At 35.5% G+C, this 20754-nt stretch overlaps 2 protein-coding genes across 6 annotated transcripts; both read right to left on the reverse strand.

Moving 5' to 3' along the window:
* Window positions 1–2273: 2273 nt before the first annotated feature.
* LOC137828653 (uncharacterized) lies at window positions 2274–11402 on the reverse strand. 2 transcript variants are annotated; one of them, XM_068635315.1, is made up of 6 exons: window positions 7595–7746; window positions 7266–7323; window positions 3909–3999; window positions 3126–3173; window positions 2651–2718; window positions 2274–2447 (listed from the first exon to the last, which is right to left on the reverse strand). In XM_068635315.1, exons 1-5 carry the CDS (start codon window positions 7623–7625, stop codon window positions 2659–2661), a joined length of 288 nt encoding a protein of 95 aa, XP_068491416.1. In that variant the 5' UTR covers window positions 7626–7746; the 3' UTR covers window positions 2274–2447; window positions 2651–2658. The 2 variants fall into 2 exon arrangements, with proteins under 2 accessions (XP_068491416.1, XP_068491415.1); XM_068635314.1 differs by lacking the exons at window positions 7266–7323; window positions 7595–7746 and adding an exon at window positions 9066–11402.
* Window positions 11403–11821: 419 nt separating this feature from the next.
* On the reverse strand, window positions 11822–20554 carry LOC137828652 (alanine--tRNA ligase, chloroplastic/mitochondrial-like). 4 transcript variants are annotated; one of them, XM_068635313.1, is made up of 15 exons: window positions 20326–20554; window positions 19944–20227; window positions 19703–19881; window positions 19539–19617; window positions 19275–19409; window positions 19035–19184; window positions 18792–18902; window positions 17742–18659; window positions 17368–17640; window positions 16640–16849; window positions 14100–14699; window positions 12963–13193; window positions 12712–12852; window positions 12409–12609; window positions 11822–12303 (listed from the first exon to the last, which is right to left on the reverse strand). In XM_068635313.1, exons 1-15 carry the CDS (start codon window positions 20438–20440, stop codon window positions 12022–12024), a joined length of 3909 nt encoding a protein of 1302 aa, XP_068491414.1. In that variant the 5' UTR covers window positions 20441–20554; the 3' UTR covers window positions 11822–12021. The 4 variants fall into 4 exon arrangements, with proteins under 4 accessions (XP_068491414.1, XP_068491413.1, XP_068491412.1 ...); XM_068635312.1 differs by having other exon boundaries at window positions 14100–14702; window positions 20326–20543; XM_068635311.1 differs by having other exon boundaries at window positions 19035–19187; window positions 20326–20536.
* Between the last annotated feature and the right edge of the window lie 200 nt (window positions 20555–20754).

A 20754-nucleotide genomic window follows, 5' to 3' on the forward strand; every position in this document is an offset into this window, starting at 1 on the left:
TTCTGCTTTTGCTACTAATATAAACAACCGATTAAAATGTAATTTCAATCGGTTAAAATTCTGTAAACAGTTTCTGAATCATTGTTTGATTTCTTTCCTTAATTGCTTATTTGTGATTGTTTGATAAATGTTCATTCTTATTCAATATTTGCGAAAATCTTTGATAAACAATTCACCCCCCTCTTGTTTAAGCCATTAATTCTTACAATTGGCATCAAGAGTTAGGTTCTTGAAAAATATTCAAGTTTAATGGCTAGCAAGTTTTCTTTTAGGGAAGGTGTCTCTCTAAACAAACCACCATTGTTGTGTGGTGAAAATTATAAGCTTTGGTGTATAAGAATGAAATTCTTTGTTGATTCATTAGATAAAGAAATCTGGAATGTTATTTCAAACAATGTTTTCATACATATGTCTGAAAATAATTATGCTTTATCTAAGAATGAAATAGGTCACCTTGATTGTATAGCTAAGAACGTAATTGTCTCTGCCCTTGATTCTAATGAACTTCTCAAGGTTTCATATTGTATTTCAGCCAAAAAAATGTGGGATACTCTTGAGAAATATCACAAGAACCCAAGGAGTGTCTGACTGGACAAGGATGAGCCCTTTGCTGAATCATCTTCTATAGAATTCAAGATGGAGGTTTGTCTTATGGCAAAAGAAGAATCTGGATCAAAGTAATCTTTTTCCAATAATTGTGAAAATTATTTTCAACTTCTTAATGCTTTCCAAGAAACTCATGAAGAAACTAAAAGATTAACCCTTTCAAATAATTGGTTGAAAAGTGAAAACAACTGGTTGAAAGAGAAAATCAAAGTTCTGGAAAAATATTTGAGTAATTCAAATGTTGATTTTGAAAATCTTGAAATGATTAATCAAAACTCCTCTTCAAAAGTGTGTTTTGTATCTTGTGAAAACTGTTGACACAATTTCAAAAGGAAAATCAAATCTTGAAAATGTTTGAGCATCTCAAAAGTGTGTTTTTGGGAATCTGGTTTGGGTTTTAACCCACAAAACAAAAACAGTTGTTGTTCAAAACCTTTTTCAACCATAAAAAAAAAATCAATCGGTTAAAAGGTCGAAACAACTAGTTGTTTGTTGTTTCTACTGTATGAGAAAGGGGCACTCTATTGGATTCTGTAAAATTAGAAATTTTTCTGTTTCCAAAGGTATCTTAAAATGGGTTCCTAAGAATCTTAAGGTTCCTTGGAATCAAATTAACATTCATGGACCCAAATTTGTAAGGGACCAGATCTTGCCACCTGATTTAAAATTTTGCAGGATTGCTTGGTGAGAAAATAGCATATGTGGTATCTAGACAGTGGTTGCTTCAAACATATGACTAGAGATGCATCAAAATTCGTTAGCATCACTCTCAAACAAGAAGGGCACGTGACTTATGGAGACAACAACAAAGAAAAAATCCTTGACAAAGGTACCATAGGCAACGAAAACAACTTTCTAATCCATGATGTGCTCAATGTAGAAAGTCTTTTGATGCAGATGCTACATCCTAAACAATGGTAAGAAAAATCTGGGTAAGTTTGATGCTTAGGATGAATTGTTTGGAGAGAAGAAGATAGTGAAATAGAGCTCGGAGTGATGAAGGAAACTCTTAATAAAAGAATACATCCACCACGGTTGTGTAATTAGTAAAGTCAGTTGTGTTTGATGGATTTAAGAGAGTAGAGAATAAAGATATGAATGAATTGCGAACAGGTCAACTTTCAACCATGAAAATTATGTATCCAATACCTTGACTACAAAAAATTTCTGTCAAGGGAAACAACAAATAGAAGGGATTATCCAAGATCAAAAACTTCATCGTCTTTAGGTAAACCTAACCATAAAACTTGACAAATTTAAAATCTTCAAATTATTGACTTGAAGATCTTTTGCTTTATATTTCTGGTAGTGTGTCTTTTAGAACATTTTGTCAAATCTGAGGGTGTGTAGGTGCAGGGTAATTGTCTGAGAAGCCACAATTGATAATTGGTGGATTAGAAATTAGGCTATTATTTTCTGATAACTTGCAGGAATAAGAGAAAAATAATGCTGCTGATTTTTTATTTATTTTGTAATAGATATGTTTTAGTGGGGAAAGTGGTTTTCTGCAGTCTCATTGAAAGAGAATAATTTGAGTAAGCAAGTGCATGTGCATGGAGGAATGGGAAACTGTCAAGCTGATCAAACCAGATGGGTTTATGTTTTTTTTTTTTTTGCATATTCTGCATGCCACGTTTTATCGGGTGGTTGTCAGATTTCCTTAGGAGTTAAACGCAAAATAGGACATTTTTTTTTAGTACATAAATCCAAATTCTTACTTCCGAAAAGACAAACCAAGATGGCATGAAAAATTAAATTGAGTGAGCATCACTCGGATATGGAGTCCCTCGGATGGGCGAAATTACACACAAGTTATGATGGTCCATTGCACTGTTTCTGCTACCCGCAATAGATACACATGTAAGGAAAAAAGAAAAGAAAAAAATGGAAATATTATTTTGGAAAGCCACTATCATCATGTCATGCCTTAAAAATAGAATAACAGTGGAAGGCATGAGCATGGAACATCTAAAAATTGGGTTTGTATGGGGAAATAGTGGAGCATAGCATAGCATGTAGAAGAACAAAAATATCCAGCTCTCTCACCAGACTTCAATCCTTATTTTGTGTGCAATCTGATTTTTTCCGTCTAGCAGCAACTCGTGGCCGTAGCTGTATGAGCATGTAAGTAGGTAAACTTTCGTAAGCAAATGCAATATAGTAGTATGGGAAGGGGGAAATTAAAAGGCAAAAATGATGTGGACTGTGTTTCAGCATGTAAACAATAACTTCCATGGAATGACGAGAGATATATGACTGCCATGAGGGCCATAAGAGGATGATTGGCCAACAAATAGTCTATATTCAATATTTCTACAACTTCTTTTACTAGGATGCATTTTAAAAGCCTTTGCCTTTGTCCTTGTCCCTTACTAATCAAACCAATTCAAGTCTCGTTAAATTATTAACCCTAATTAGCACACAAACAGAAGTATAAACCAAGAAACGCAAACTGTCAATCAATCACCAAATATTCCTTTGACATAAATACAATAATAAAAGTTATGCAGTTTGCATACCACTTCCACATACTTCAGTTGCTTCAGTACTTGATCTGTTTCAAGCTCCTGCAGCAAATAAATAGGGGGAACGGATAAGATTCAATGAAAGATGATAATATTTGCAGTGATCAAAATAAAGGATTTAACATGATATTTTGTATTGTGTAATTTATGATAAGAATACAATGAGCTATAAGACCTTGTCCTAATCTATATTCATATCGAATACATACAAGGCACACAAAATACTACTCACTATACCTCTCCTACAATTTAAAATGGATTTCAGTATCAAATATTTTAAATATCTTTTTATATATTTGAACATGTCTAACAAATGCTAACTGTTTTATGCTTAACATCTCAATATTATGTTTTATATAAAATTTAATACTCATTGATATATTAGTTGTGATGGTATTGTATCTTATATTTTTGCCATATATGATGTTGTGTCCCCTGTACTGATTCTTCTGAATACTTGTATCTGTGTTATATTCATGCACTCCATTGAACACAACAACATTGTCTGTGCAAGAGCATATAGAGTTCTGGCCATGCTGAGCAAAAAAATATAAATAGAGTTCTGGCCATATTCAACCAAAGTAAAAGGAATTCTTTAATCATAAACAAATTAAAATGAAATACTTCAGCATAATATTTTATGTTCAAGCTTTGTTAAGCAAATAGATAGAAAATGAAAAAAAAAAATGAGTTTCTCAACTCAGCATTAAAAAGTAACACCTTCATGACAAGACAATCAACAAAAAGGAGAAAGCTGAAGAGTTAAATATATTTCACCTGAGGTACAGCACAATCAGCATGAGATGGATCCCAATGGATAGCACAAAAGCACTCACAGACATCAGTTTGAACTTCAAAAAAAGGTGCCCTGCCAAACAAAAATATTGGCTTTATTAATGCAATTTAAGCACAAACAAGGGACACTCTCATACTACTCCTTTCTCAAGCTTTATTCATTTCTCTCTTCTGTATGTGAAATAAGTAGAAAGACTACGACGGTGCAAGGTATAACTATCACCTATTAACCACCTGAATCTGTCAGTATGTTTGATGGTGACAAGTCTAACTATAGAGGCGTTTAGCACAAGCTAACTTAAACAATTTTTCCAGAATAAGCTGGATAAATATCTGGTCATAATCAAAGTGGGAAACTCTTGCAAACAAACCACTTTAAGAAATGCCTCAGCAAACTCCTTGGCAGCGAAAGGGTGAGCCATTGCAATGAAATGAGAATATTTTATCATTTATTCATCACCACTAATATGTGATAATTAGGCTGCTCTTCATATTAGCTCAAATCCAGTTTTTCATGAAAGGACTAAACATATTGAGAGTGATTGTCATTTCATTCGAGAAAAGATTATATCGAGAGATATCAAAACTGAGTTTGTTAATTCAAATAATCAATTAGCATATATTTTTACTAAATCCTTACCAGGGCCTCAGATTGATTATATTTGTAACAAGCTAGGTACATATGATCTATATGCACCAGCTTGAGGGAAGTGTTAAATATTATTAGATATAATTATATATTATTAGATATAATTAGATATTATGAGATATTATAGATATTACTAGATATCTCTATTTATGTAATGGGCTTAGCCCATATGTTTCTATTACAAAGTGCACTTTAAACTTAACTCAACTCCATAAAACTGACTCATGGGGTGAGGTTTGCACCCACTTATATAAAATGAAATATTGTCATCTCTAGTCGATGTGGGATCTCCAACACCCCCCCCCCTCACGCCGAGGATGACAGCTCGTGGGTGGGACAACATATTATGGGTGGTCCGATAACGGCTCGATAGCGGGTGGCACGATAAGCCCAACAAACACTCGCTAGGATAGGATCGAAATGGCTCTGATACTATATTACGAAGTGGACTTTAAGCATAACTCAACCCCCATAAAACCGGCTCATGGGATGAGGTTTGCACCCACTTATATATAATGAAATATTGTCATCTCTAGTCGATGTGGGATCTCCAACAGTTTCTTTTCCTATATAAACATAACCCTATGTGTTCAATATACACAAGGGATTTACCCTATTCTTTCTTTTCCTTTTAATACTCACTATTGCTTTAAAATTAAATTGGTTTGTGAATCAAATTGATATAAAAATGCTTATTTGTAACTCAAAAGATCGTCTTCCTTCAATTGTTCCCACCATTCGGTCCCATAATGCACTCCAAGACCAAACATTTTGAGTTAGATCTTTACTTTGTTAGAGATGCCATTCAACAAAAACAATTGCATCTTCTTCATGTTCCTGCTACGTTACAAATAGTTGATATCTTCACAAAACCTTTAAGTGCTAACCCTTTTTCTAGTTTCTCACATAAATTAATGGTGTTACCTAAATCACACCATTAATTTAAGGGGGGGGATGTTAGTTATAGCAGTTAAAACTGTTTTACCTGCATCTTATGCAGTATTGGGTATTATAAATACCCACTCTTTTCTATTATTTGTACTACACAGTGATATCTTTCTATCGCATCTCTCTTTCTCTCCTTCAATCTTTTCTTTCTCTCTTCAACCTTTTATATTCATCTTCTCCTAGCAACTTCCTTTGGGCCTCTCTCCATGTTACTTCCTTTGGTAATGCAAATAGGGCATATGATCTTGATGATTGATGTTCCACTTCGAGTGATAATTTTTCTTGGTCCCCAACCTCATTGCTTGGTGGTCAAAGAAGCAAACAACGGTTGTTCATTCTAGTACAGAGGTTGAGAATCCAAGTTTATCCCTTGCCACAACTGAAGTCTCACCTAGATAGGAACTCTTCTCGTTGAACTTGGGGTTCATCATCACTACATCCCTAATAATTTGACCATAGCTGCTCTTGCCCACATTCATGTTCTTCATGAACACACAAAGCAATTGTTTGAGAGAAGACCTTAGGCAAACAAATTGAGGTTCTAGACATACCTGACACAGACCAGGGTGTGGATGTTCTAATTAAAGCTCTATGTTCTACTTGGTTTAATGGGTTCCAAACCAAAATCAGCGTGAGACACTCCCTTACTTCTTCCCTTGAGTTTGTAGGTCGTATTATTAAATATAAATGTACAGGATGTTATTTTTCCCTTGCATAGGCTCTTTATTTTGCGAATGTTAAACCCATCAACCAATCAGGAGAGTATTCACATCAACTGTTTTTATGCTACATGTGTTTTATTTTATCAAAGGATCTGTTTAAAAATGCAACGTAAAAGCTTAAGCCCCTGTTCTTTGCCAATGAACCTCCAAAAATAGGTAAAGAACAAGGTTTAACAAGTGTAGCAAAAGGGAAAGGCCACAGTGAAAGAAAATAACTCAAGGTCAAGTTTATTCATAAATTTATGCAGGAACTCCCATCAACATATGTATGTTGAACCATGTAAAGACTAATAAAGCCTCATAGAGAAGATGTCGTGTGGCAGCTGACTGAAGAACATTCAAAGCTTGGACTAGCTCAGTCACAGGTAGACAGTCTACATTTAGATATGGCATGGGCAATTTAATTATGTAAAAGTATAGTTCCAAGGTGTAGTATTGAAGCTGAATATAGAGCCAGAGAAAGAGTATGTGAAGCTTTGTGGTAGAAAAGGATTCTTGAAGAGCTACAATTTCAATGACTCTCCCTATAAAACTGTATTGTGATAACAAAGCTGCCATATATACTGATTAGAAACCTATCCAGCATGACTGATCAAGCATGTGGAAACTGATAGACATATTAGAGATATCTAGAATTACCGTTTTGTTGTATTTTATAGTTGTTAAAGTAGCTAGTCAGGAAGTTTCATTTATAACTAACTTTCATCTGTATCAGACTGCTGAGTCAACAGCTAGCTAGATATAAATAGTTCTACACAATCTTTTCAATGAAATTAGTTTATCCTCTACTAAATTTTATTTTCGTTTCTCTCTGTTCTATTAAGACTGCATGCCCTTTGTTCCAACGACAAGTGCAAAATTTAAGTAAATTTAACTATCAAAATTAAAGCACTTATCCACACTCAATAGATTAATTGATCTCCAAAAGCCCAAATAATATACATTTTCAATATTATTACTATACTTTTATTCTGAATACATTTTTTTACAGAAAATCAAGAAAAAGAAGAGAGAAAAAACCAAGTGAAGCCACCGCTTGAGCACCAAAGCATCGCTCCAGAAACACATGCCAGTTGCTCTGCAAAGAAATGGTTGCTCAAGTAACCAAATAGAGCTTGAGTGACGAATGCCAATTGTGAAGCACACTAGAGGTCAAATGGACGCTCAAGCAAGGAGCCAAAAATCAGTTCAAAATTCCAAACCAAAGCTCAAGCCATGAAGAAAACTGTAGAGTCAAGCAAGAAGATCGCTTGAGCGACTAATTGACGCTCAAACGATATGCACATCTTAATGAGGAAGAAAGACGTCACTCAAGTGACAGATAGGTCATGCGACGTGATTGAACTTACCACTCAAGTAAAAGGCTTGCTCAAGTGACATGATTGAGCTTAGCACTGAAGTAAAAGGTTCACTTAAGCGACCAATGGATGCTCAAACAAGGAATGGTGATCTGCAAGCCAATAAATAGGAGTTTAAGCTTCGCAATGGGATAGATGTGTTTTGCTTAGAGAATTTTGATTACACTTTTATCTCTTCTTTGCAAGAGTAACAGTAGTAGTGTCTGTGTAACTGTTCTTCAAGGAAATCAGAGCAAGGAACAAATGACTAGGGAAACAACTTTCTTGTTACTCTTATGATTTTTGTTTGACTGAGCAATTTCATCTGAGAGAAATCACCTTCAAATTGACCACTAGAAAACCAACTACCATGGCCTACCTAAAAGGGCTTTCCCTTGATAAGCATCCGAAGACCATGACCACCCTCCAATGAGTGTTAGGTAGACAAACAATACCTACCACATCAAAAATGATCTCTGGTAGGTGATACTTACTATGCCAACTTGGCTCTGAAGAAGATCCTTGACTAGTTGATACCTCTAGTCCTTTCCCGATGATCATGATACTCTATATACCCACCAGTCACTAAACGTTTGAAACCAATAATTGCATCAACAAAACCCACAAGAATAAGGGAGGTTTTCACTCAATACATCTAGGATATTCTCAAGAACTAAAACACTTGGTATTCACAAATTAATAAGACTTTTCAGAATTTCAATGCTAAATGGGATTTTTTGGAAGTCTTATAAGGTGAAGAGAAGTATATTGTGATGAATATTTGTCACTTAATGCATTGTATATTCTATTTGGATACCATGATTAGCTGTTTTAAATATTATATTTGATTTCATTCAGTTAACTCTTGCAAGTTCACTTGTCTTCGAGAGGAATTTATGGACTCTCCATGAGTTTATATACTCTCAATTTTAACAACCTTGGTTAGATGTCACCATTCCACTTATGTTGACTTATATGCATTCCAATTCGGTGAAGAAGTTTTTTTTTTACAAACCACTTAATCATTAAAATGTCTTCCAAAAATTCAGCACCAAACACCCCACCCTTTTATATAACATGGGATCCTAACACCTACTCCCCTTTATCTTGGATGTTTTGCCTTTGTCCTAGACAATTAGCCTCATTACAACAAATGGACCCTAAATCCACAAATGCACCTTCATAGGGTACTCAAATCTCAAGATAAAAAAAGTTACAAATGCTACCTTACTTGACCATTGAACTCCATGGAACCTTCCATGAGAACTAGTTCTATAACTCCGAAGCTGCCATTCAAAGTGAAAGGACAAACTAGAACTCCAAGAGATAGAACTTCTTTATTCTACTAAACCCCTCAAAGAGTAGTTTTCTACACAAAATAATAGTAGTAAAAGCTCATATTTAAAGCAATGTAAAAAAACACCCACTACAGAATGCCATAGAAAATTTGGTTCCAGACATTTGTGAATAAAACAAAAGTTACCCTTTCATCGGACTTGACCAGTCAAGAACTTCTGCTTGAAATCCTTTACCAACCCGCACAGCAGTTGTATGTGGCACAGAGTCTCTCAACATCAAAAGTATGGGATTTGCTTCACCCATAACTGAGGTAGCTCTACATTTGGCCAATTCATTGTGGATACTTGGTTCCTTGAGAATTTTCTGCCTTTTCAGACATGAATGACAGAACCACTCAAAATATCAGGATGAAGGCCAACGGCATCCTACAAACTAAATCAATGCCTTCTTCATAGACCTGAAAAATACATGTCAGCACAACACAGTATAAACATTGCAATGAATCATTTGAAGACAAATCCAATTATAGATGTTAAATTTTCTAACCAGACCATAAAACTAGATCACCAGCACTTGGGAAACTCTCCCTTAGCTAGCTGTCAAGGGAGAACAAGACTTAAATATCCCATCAGACATCGTATTCTACTAACACTCCACAAGATTTCACTCAACCTTTTGTGAGTCACTTTGTAGGTTGCGCTTTTCGACACACTAGCGACTAGCTCTGATACTAAATAACAAGCACCCAAACACTCGGAAAACCCTTCCTTAAAAGTAAGTGTCAAAAGGGAGAGAATGAAGCAGTAAAAAAAGTCCATCGAGCAGCCACACAACTCGATGTGGATTTAAACACCTCATAATATCCAAGCCCTTGTCAAAAAACCCATTTATTTTTAAGTTCTCTAAGAGATTAACCTCATGGCATACACATTAAGCCCGTAATAATTCTTTATTCATAATTCCTTCATTTATTTATATAAACAGAGAACTATTATGAAAGAAGGGAAAGATAGAAATGCAACAGGATAAGGAAACCTCAAAACTAAACAAAATTTAAAGAACAAAAAAAACTTAGAACATGATACATGTAACACAACGCAAAAATCTCAGTTTATATCTACCAAAGAAAAGACCTTTATTAAAATACCACAAGAAGTTAAGTGAACTACTTGACTCCAAATGAACTCAAGAAGCAACACTTGACCAAAAAAAATTAGCATTTCTGCAAACCACATCCACCAAACAGTACTGAATTGAGAATAACGTCAAAGCTTTCCAATATCTCTATTTATTGATTACAAAACTTCTAGAATTAACACATAATAACTTCTGATGAAGGGGAAGTCCTGAGCAAGCAGAGTAGAAACAAATAAGAACCACTTTCATGACTCAATTTGCACATGACACAATGATAAGGAGAAAAGGCAGTTAGACATATTTGAATTTAAATAAATACTCGGTATTAATTTAATTTAGTCAGTTTAGAACAACAATCAAAACAAATGAATTAACCCATAAGAGCAACTGATTTTCAAGTTGGCTGGTCTTGGAAGGAAAACATCACTGCTGAGATGAAGTGAGAATCTGGAAGTAAGATTTGCAAGAAAATAAATCTGAGGTATCAAGAGATAAAAAATTCTCTGGTCTGGATCTGGAGTGATATGGGTTGAATTCAGAAGACAAAAATGGACAGTAATTCAGAGAATTGCCTATCATGCAAATTTCTGAGTAAAGATTCCCCAATACAGTAGAATTTGCTGAAGAATAAATATGAACTTAGCTTTAAACTTAGAGAAAGAAAAAGGAGGTTTGTGGAGGGTAAAATCACCATAAAAAGAGGTATAAAATATGTATAATCTACACAGAATTCCCATATAACTGGTAGTAGGCTGAAAAAATCTCTCGTCCAAATTATAAAATACAACTTATAAGCTCTGTATTAAGCTTTTAGATGAAGGGTATAGATAAAGAGATGGGTGAAGGGTAACTTGCCTTGTTTAGATGTTTAAGTAATGAAAGGAGGAAGACTTACAAGTGTAGAGGAATTGCATCTTCCTGTCAACCCCCCTAATTCAAGAGGGAAACTTTACCCCTTAATGTCCTCCATCCATATAAGGTTTTAAATCACATATTTCACCTCCTAGTCTCACTCCTTACCTCCCATCCAACGACAAATTTTTTGTTCTACTAGGACAAGTTTGGCTTTCATGAATTAGACAACACCATTAAACTAGGTTAAGGACTCTTATAAAGTGGACTTAGACCTAATTCAACCTTACAAAACCAACTTGTAAGATGATGATTACTCACACTTATATATTGTATTTTGACTTTGTCCCTAGTCGATGAGGGACTTTGGTTATTCCAAATAAGGACAAACTCTCAAAGAAATTATTCATCTTAAAAAAATTCTCCAATGTCCTTGGTCTCTCTCTTTGACTCGCCCTCTATTCATGGGATTAAAAACCATGCAATCCCTTCAGTGATGACTCCATTGACCTTCTTTGTACATGACCAAACCATCTTAAACGATCTTCGATTTCCGTTTCCTCAATCAATGTCACACCAATATCTCCTTGTATAGAACCCTCTTGCATCTTGTCCTTTCTTATGTGACCACCACACATCCACCTTAAAAATCTCCCTTTTGCAACTCCCAAATATTTCTGCTGCTGTCCCTTTAAAGCCTAGCAATCACTACCATAGAGTATAGTTAGACGTGTAGCAATACAATAAAATTCAACTTTGAGCACAACAACTAATTTACAATCACAAATAACTTTTTATCCCTTTCTCCATTATAGCCATCACATTTGTATCCTGCGTGTGACAACCTCATTAATTTCCCCATCATTTTATATCATATTAACATACACAATAAACAATTCACTTGAAATAGGCAATTATAAAATAAGATATTCAAGCATATTAAACAACATATTTATGGAGAGACAACTTTGGACATTTATTAAGAATTTAAATTCATCTAACAACTAAGTGACACAGTATCCTATGATAAAAAAAATCAATCTTCGTGCAAAGCTTAAAGAAAAACAAATTAGGAAAAAACAACTTATGAGCCTAGCATGTGCACATGAAGACAAATTAATACAGCGGTTTAACATCAATATTTGATAGGGTTATGGAACCAAATACTGCTGGAAATGTTTGGTTCTCTTCTTGTTCTTAAGCTTCTTAAAAGCACTCGACTCAATTTGCCTAATTCTCTCCCTACTCACACCCATCATCTCCCCTATCTGTTGTAGGGTCTTCGTCCTTCCATCATCCATGCCAAATCTCCATCTTACCACCTGTCTCTCCCTTAAAGTAAGACTGTCCAGTGCCTCTTGCAGGTCCTTCTTCATGAATTGCTTAAGGAGCTGTTCTTCAGTTGTTTCAGCGTCAGGATCAGAAATTATTTCCTGGCAAACAAAAGTACACAAGTTTCACCAAAAGAAACATCATATTAAAGAAAAGAGTTTCCTTTTTTTTTCTTAAGCACAAATTTGAACAAGATTAGGACAGACTGAAGGTTTAAGATTTTGGTTGATTCCAATCTTCTGTTCCAGAGATCTGGGAGCTTTTGGAGTCAAAAGTACAGCAGTAAGCCTCTTCATAGACAACCCAGCTGCTTCAGCAACTTCTTCATCATCAGGCTGTCTTCCATTTTCACTGTACAATTGTTTTCTTGCCTCCTTCACTCTGTAAGTCGCCTCCACCATGTGGAACTGTCAAAACAAAAATATTACAATCACAAAGTCCCTTATAAATATTAGAGTAATTTCAACTCCTAACAAATATTAGCTTGTGATTTTTCACATAATACTCACTGGCAAGCGAATAGTTCTTGACTGATCAGAAAGTGATTTCCGAACAGCCTGTTTAATCCACCAATGAGCATAGGTGGAGAATTTGAAACCCTTGGTACCATCAAACTTTTCAGCACCTTTTACAAGGCCTCGACATCCTTCCTGGAAACCAATGACAAACACTAAAACAATTTATTATCGGAATGGATACAGTTGCCATGTTTTCCACCATCACTAATTATTTAAGCAAAATTAAACAGGTGAGAATGTACCTGGACAAGATCTTGCAGATTCATCCCAGATCCCTGATAATTCTTTGCAATTGATATGACAAGTCTTATATTGCTTTTAATCATTTTGTCTTTGCAAAATCTACCATGACTTAAACGTTTCCTAAGTGTCTTCTGATCTACCCCTGCCACCGCAGCCCATTGAGCAAATGTGGGCTGACCACCACATCTTTCTACAAGATCCTCCTGGATTCTTTCAAGCTTTAGAAGGTCCTGAATTGTATTGGCAGAAGAATGGGCAAATGAATTATTAGACAATAAAAGCAAAATAGTAAAATTATACTCATTAATCAGAAAAAACTATGCTGGCATATATTTACAACCTTAAGTATTAAAATCACCTAAATTATATAATCTCCTGATTCACTATGATTAAATTAACATTTGCTAACTTGTAACGTTCTTTTCCATTCAAGATGGTCCTGAACTAAAATCTTTTATGATTAATACATCTGAACAAGCTGAATTCCAATGATTAAATGAACAAATTGCTGACTTCCTTGTAACACTCTTTTTTCCTTTCTGGATGATTCTCAACTATAAGAATGTCCAACCAACCAGTAAGAAGAATCTTGAAGAGCATCCTCCCAACTAAAAAACAAAAAAACTCCATACTCTTAAATATAAATTAAAGGTGTGTGAATAATGTACAGCCCTCTCAGCCCATAATTACAAAAAAAGTGTAAGATAATGTCAAGTAAATGTGAGAAATTACTCTTTCATATACAACTCTAGGAAAACATAATGATCATAATGAGGTGGAAATTTAAATTTATGAGTTTCCATTTTAAGCATACATAAGATAAAATAGGAAGAAACATTGAAGCAGCCAGCTCATAGAAAATATATTTAAATGGTATCTTTTGAGCAAAAGACTACGTGATGTGGTAAGTAGAGTGCTGGAAATAACAAGCCAGATAAATGAGGCTTGTCTCAAATGAAGAATGACAAATATTGATTCACAAAATCACAAGATCAACATACACTTTGTGAAGATTTTATACTGATTATTAGTTGATTCACGAGTATATCAACAACCAAGGGAGTTAAGTGCATGCATGATTCTACACCACGTGGCCCTAAAATACTGATAACACATCACTAACACACAAATTCCACCTGTATTCCTTCTGACAACTTGATTTCTTCAGTTGAGGTGAGAAGCCTAGAAGTAGTGGTTGTTGTTCTTAAGTAACGAAGTGGATCTGAATAATCTACTTCTTGCATGGAAACACGCTTTTTTCTGCTGGAGGAGCCAGGCTTAAAAGATGCAACATTTGTGGAAGCCTTCTCTGCTGCTCTGACTCTTTTAGCTTTTCTTTCTGGTTGGCGCCTAGATCTTACAGCTATACAGTTGGAAAGTTGTTCCTGCAGGCTCTCAAGTTCCTCATGGGAAGGTTCTACATCAGATTCCTCTTCACTGGGGCTTAGGTCAACACCTTCCATCATTTCTGCTCCAGCACCCATGGATTCCCCTGCTACACCATCTTCCACATCCATATGTTGAAACCATTTGAGAAATAAATCATCAGATTTTGAAGAAACATGGGATCTATACTCTGCTTCTGCTTGGGGCTTCTTTTTTACTAGTAAAGCTGCATCCTTTGCAACCTTCACAGCTGCTTTAGCAAGAGCAAGGGCTTCAGATGCAGCAGCATCTATTACAGCCTCCTCATTAGTAAGAAGCGATTCCGTAGATAAGGTTGATTTAAAGTTTGCCTGCTTAAAGGCATAAATATGTTTAGTTCCAGGGTAAGTTTGACATGTCTAATTTTTTTGCATGGACAAAAGCTATAAAACCCAAAAGTAATTGATCCAAAAATAAAAAGTACAAGCACTATTGAAATTTGCAAAATAAAAGGTAGAGAAGAAAGTTTAAAAGCAGCCAAATGGGAATCTATAATAGTTCCTACTTAAGAATTGATTGACAATGAAAACAGGATGAATATAGCGTCTAAGAGAGACCAAGGAACTACATTTGCTGTTTCGGAAGAAAGAAAGTTTGGGAATAGGGGATAAAGTTGTTCTATTCCAAAATCAGAGAATGAATGAAAGCCAACCAGCCCCAAGACGATTTTTTGTCATGGGAAAGGCAATTGAATCTTACCTATCATCCTTCACATGGCTACCTCTAGGAATTCTTGACCCTAGGGCAAAATTTATGTTTGAGGCATAATCTAATGCAACTCATCAATCATATTTTATTTTTCTAGCTCTTTCTAAGCAACAAAATTATAAACCAAAGGTTTATAATAGAAGAATTTTGATATTTCACTTATAAATAATATGGCTAGCCCATTGGAGCTATCTTACAATTAGTTGATCTCAAATACAATTTAAGCAATTTTAATTTTGAACAACTTTATTTTGTTAGCACTTCTAACAATACTTTCCATTCTAAAAGTAGATCAAGACCATCAATGTCAAAAGGTTCACCTAAACTTCAAATATTTTCAAGATTGATGCAATATTTTAGCAAGTCATCATCATGCAAAGTTTTAAATCGCTGTATTTCAAATAAAAATCAAAGAGTTAAATATTCTAAAAAAATTCAAAACATCTTTCAATAGAAGCAATATATTGATATACTGTGTATATAACACAACTGTTGTGGCAAAAGATGAGGACAAAACAAAAAAACACAATAATCAAAAGAAGTACATTATTTGGCTAATGTGACCTACGTCCAATCAAAGAAATTATATTTCTTACACAGAAAACAAACAGAAGAGTTACAAAATTTACAATGAATGACACTACTTTTTTTACCTTAAACTGCAACTCAATAAACCAGTTCACAATCAAGGAAACACAAAATGGCACCCCTATTACTAAAATTAAGGCTTCTCAAAAAGAACAATATTAAAATAATGTCAACCTGAATGCGTGATTACATTAATGTTTATTTTTTCTCTTATTTTATTATATTCTTATCATATTTTTATCTCATCACCATCATTTGCAAGTTTTGTTTAAACATTCTATTCAATTTTTTTCCAATTGGCAAAGTAAAAATTGAGGAGAAAATTATGTGGGACTAAAATCGCACATGAGAGAAAGTAGGAACTGAGTGTAGGTGAACGTACACTAAAGGGAGATATACCATGATTTGTTGAATTAAAATACAATGTATTTCAGAAACCCCTTATCCCGAGCAGAGTAGTCTAACTCAAAGTTGATGGCAACAATGTCTGCACATCCAGAAAGTGAACAAACTGATACTCTGCTTGCTAAGGGGGTGAATCAAACCACTTAAGTACTTCTTCACCAAACATCCTATACTACTCGATGTGAAATTTAGGTACTCCCTAATATCTAAGTCCTTATCAATAAGCATTTGAAAGGCACGATGAAAACCATTCCAGACTATGCTCAATGCCATCTTGTACAGAATAAGATGGTTTGCCTCTCTGATCCGTACCCCTTCCCCCATCAAAAGTGTAAGATGGAAAACAAAAGGATGTCTATGCGCACAAACTTTTATACTAATTGATCACAATAATGGAATAACACAGATATTAACTGAACAAGGTAATTTTAAAATTTCGGTCAATACAGATAAAAATGAATACTAACTGGTTCTCCCGAGGGCGAACTGTGACTTTTTCAAAATTTTGGCAAGGCTTTGAAAAATCCAAAGCCAAGATCATGGAACATACTTTGAGAGTGGAACATAGCTGCTTTAGATAAAAGTCTCGGGCATTGATATTTTCAATGAAGGCTTCACCAGCTACAGCTTCAATACGCCTGATTCCAGATGCAATACCCTGTTCTGATATTATTTTAAAACCGCAAATTTCAGAAGTATTATTGACGTGAGTCCCACCACATAGTTCCATTGATACACCAGGAATCTCTACGACACGTACCTGCAGTACATCAAATTTGAAGCCAAAATAAGCTGCATAATACATCAGCTTGATAAAGACATATTCTTAATCTTTTCCTTGATTGATGAGAAGATCTGGAACAAATAACTGTAATCTATCATAGAAGTGATGGGCAATTAGGATTAAACATTATTTTCAGTTTCATTAACAGAATATTCTCCTAATAGGATTTACAGAACCTAGTATCTTATTGTGCTGTACATGATTGACTACTCTGGTCCATGTGCAAGCGCATGTCAATTGTAATTGTAATTGGACATATTTCAAATTTGCACTTTTTTGGCATGAGTAGCAATCTAACAATAGTAAAAAGGGAATTTAAGTCAGAAGAAGTATTGTTTTGAGCGTTAGTTGTATTTTAAACCTTCCCTGAAGGTCACCTACTTTGAATACACATTTCATGATAAACGTAGTCTACAAGCTTAGAACTACTAAAACAAAAGTAATCCAATTGAACTTTGAAGGTCAATACTACAAGTGTTTGAAGTAAATCCTACCTCTTCTCCATATTTTTCTCCAAACATTGCAATAGCCCCAGCACTTTTTGCATCAGCGAGAGGCATCACTTTGGTTTGAAGTAGTGTTGCATCTTCAATCCATCCATTAATTAGCACTTCAATTTCAGCAAGTTCAGAATCATGAAGTGGTCGGTGGAAGTTGAAATCAAACCTGAGACAATCAAATGCCACCAGTGAACCAGCTTGTGAGGTCTCCTGACCAATAACTTTTTTAAGGGCAGTTTGTAGTAAATGAGTAGCAGTATGATGGACCTACAAAACCCAACTATACTTATTATAATCTTGGACAACTTGTAAGTTTGAAATCTGAAAATATATATGACTATAAACAAGCAAATCAACAATTCTTGCACCTTAGCTCGCTGTCTCAGCTTCATATCAACTGCTGCTTCCACTTCTTTGCCAACCTCTACAACACCCTTTTGGACTGTACCCTTATGCACAAATATGTTGCCTAATGATTTCTGAACATCTATTATCTCCACAACAGCTTTTGGTTGATCATCACCCTCTGAAATATATAGAAAACCATGATCGCCAATTTGACCCCCTGATTCAGCATAAAATGGAGTCTTATTCAGTAAAACTTCCACATTACTCCCTTCACTGACCTGGACAGCTGGATTTCCATTCACCATGAGGCTTTCTATCATTGCTTTACAATGAAGTCTGTCATATCCAATAAATTCAGTGTCAGGTACATTCTCTGCAATATTTTCCCCATTTTCAATGGTAAGCTTGACAGTATTATGTGCAGCTTGAGATTGACGCCTTTGCTTCTCCATCTCAATATCAAAACCATCCATATCGATACTCACACCATGTTCTTCAGCCACTTCTTTTGTTATTTCCATTGGATATCCATAAGTATCATACAATAGAAACACATCTTCGCCAGCCATGCAAGGAACAGTTCCATTTCTCTCTGCACTTGATAAGGCATCAGAAAGTTTCTCCTCAAGCAACTTTTCTCCTCTCTCCAGTGTCTGCACAAACCGAAGCTCTTCTCTCTTCAGCTCCTCAAAGATACGAGGCGCTTTGTTCTTCACATCAGCCTCACTGTGGGTACTTAATTCCACAACCTTCTCAGCAATAATTGGTAAAAACGCTCCTTCAAGGTCTCCCCTACTATCACCCTTTATACCAAGCAACCTGCCTGTACGAGCAACCCTTCTAATAAGCCGTCGAACCACATAACCTCTCCCAACATTTGATGGGACAATTCCATCAGAGATGAGAAATACAATTGCACGCATGTGATCTCCTATAATCTAAGATAAATCAGAAAGAAAAGGCAAAACAAAACAAAAAAGAAATGAAACACATTAAAAATAAGAAAGACAACTTTAGGTTAAAATATGCTAAGGTTTTACTGCAGTTTGTATGAAGATAGTCATGTTTACTTTGAGATTCCTCTTTGTCTGATCATCAGCAATACCATAAGAAACATTTGCTAACTTAGAGGCCTCCTCTATGATGGGGAAAATCAAGTCAGTTTCATAATTGTTTGGAACCTGCAGAAAGCATTGGCTATACATAAGATGGGCTTTAGGAGCACATGAAATGATAGTTCTAGTGCCCTAGAAATACTTCTTAAAATATAAACGGTTACTTTTACAACAAAAATCAACATAGTGAACATATACCTGTTGTAGAATACGAGCCATACGCTCCAGTCCAAGGCCAGTGTCTATGTTCTTCTGTTTTAGAGGTTCAAGAGAACCATCATCCTTTTTGTTGTATTGCATGAAGACTAAGTTGTAGAACTCTATAAACCTTGTATCATCATTGAGATCCTGCTTTCATCCCCCAGGTCCCAACCACCCAACAGAATACATGTCACTGAAATGATTTTTAATCTTTCAATCTAAAAATGGTATACTTACAGCATCTACATATCCCCTCTCGGGATGAAAATCATAATAAATTTCTGAGCAAGGGCCACAGGGACCTGTCACTCCACTGGTCCAGAAGTTGTCTTCTTCTCCCAACCTTTTTATACGTTCAACTGGGACACCAATCTGCACAGAAATCAAGTAAGCAATAGGAACAACAATCCAATATGCTTTGTCAAATGTTCGCTAGTCAAAATAGAAGTTAATCATGTAAGCAAATAAGATGACCCTTGAGGAAAACCATTTGTAGCTAACCTCATCAGACCATAGCTGAAAAGCTTCATCATCATCTTCATAAACACTAACCCACAATCGGTCCGGTGGCAAACCAAACCTAAAAAGATAAATGGAAGAGAAGATAAATGATAATATATTTTGACATAAGAAAGAGGTGGAGTGGAGGGGGAAAAAGTACTGACTCTGAGGTGGAAAGCTCCCACGCCCATAGAATAGCTTGTTTTTTGAAGTAATCACCAAAGCTGAAGTTTCCAAGCATTTCAAAGAAGGAATGATGTCTGGAAGTTAGGCCAACTTTGTCGATATCATTAGTACGGATGCATCTCTGTGCAGTAGCAGCACAAGGTACTTGTCTTGGAACCTGTAATTAGTAAGTTAGATAGGAGAGGTAGTAAAGTGATTGATGGTGAGGCATGGGCATACCTTGCCGAGGAAGATGGGCTTGAATTGGAGCATCCCTGCGATGGTGAGTAGAACAGTGGGATCATCGGGGACGAGAGAAGCACTGGGAAGGAGGTTGTGACCGCGGGAAGCATAAAAATGAAGAAATCTCTGACGTATGGAATCCCCACTCACACAATTGCGATTCACTGTGACTTGTTGCCGTTGCTGTTGGTGTTGGGGAAGAGGAAGGACCTGTGCCTTGGAAAACAATGAAGTGCGAAAACGAAAGCAGCGTCGACGGTGCGGTCTGAGGAACACAAATCCTAATAATAATGGCAATTAGGATTACGATGACAATCACAATCACAAAGAAGGGTGTAGAGAAGATAAGAGAAACTTAGAATTGAAGGAAGTAACGAACCATTGGTATTATTAATATTGTTAGGACTGGAAATGGCGGCAAGCTTTGGAAGCGGGAGGAGGAGTTGTGAGTGTGCAAATGGAAGAAACGCCAACCCTTCCATGGGAATGCCCATGCCAATGCCACCAACGCTAACTCTCACTAACGGATAGATAACTCTTCATCTATTCACTACATTCCATCTATTCACTACACTTCCCACCACCACACCACATAATATTATGCAAATATTATATATATATATATATATATATTTAATCAATTCCAAAGTCTACAGTTTTTTTCATTACAAAGTGAGAATGTTCTTTTGAAGTGTGGAAATTTTAGTATTCTTTTACATCTCATACAATACACTCTTTTTAGTACAAGTTAGTTTGTTTTTTTTTTCTCATTTATTTCTTGAATACTCCTTGGTTATTGATACAAACC

The sequence above is a fragment of the Phaseolus vulgaris genome, chromosome 7 (genome assembly GCF_000499845.2).
Source record: "Phaseolus vulgaris cultivar G19833 chromosome 7, P. vulgaris v2.0, whole genome shotgun sequence".
In the NCBI taxonomy this organism is placed as follows: Eukaryota; Viridiplantae; Streptophyta; class Magnoliopsida; order Fabales; family Fabaceae; genus Phaseolus; species Phaseolus vulgaris.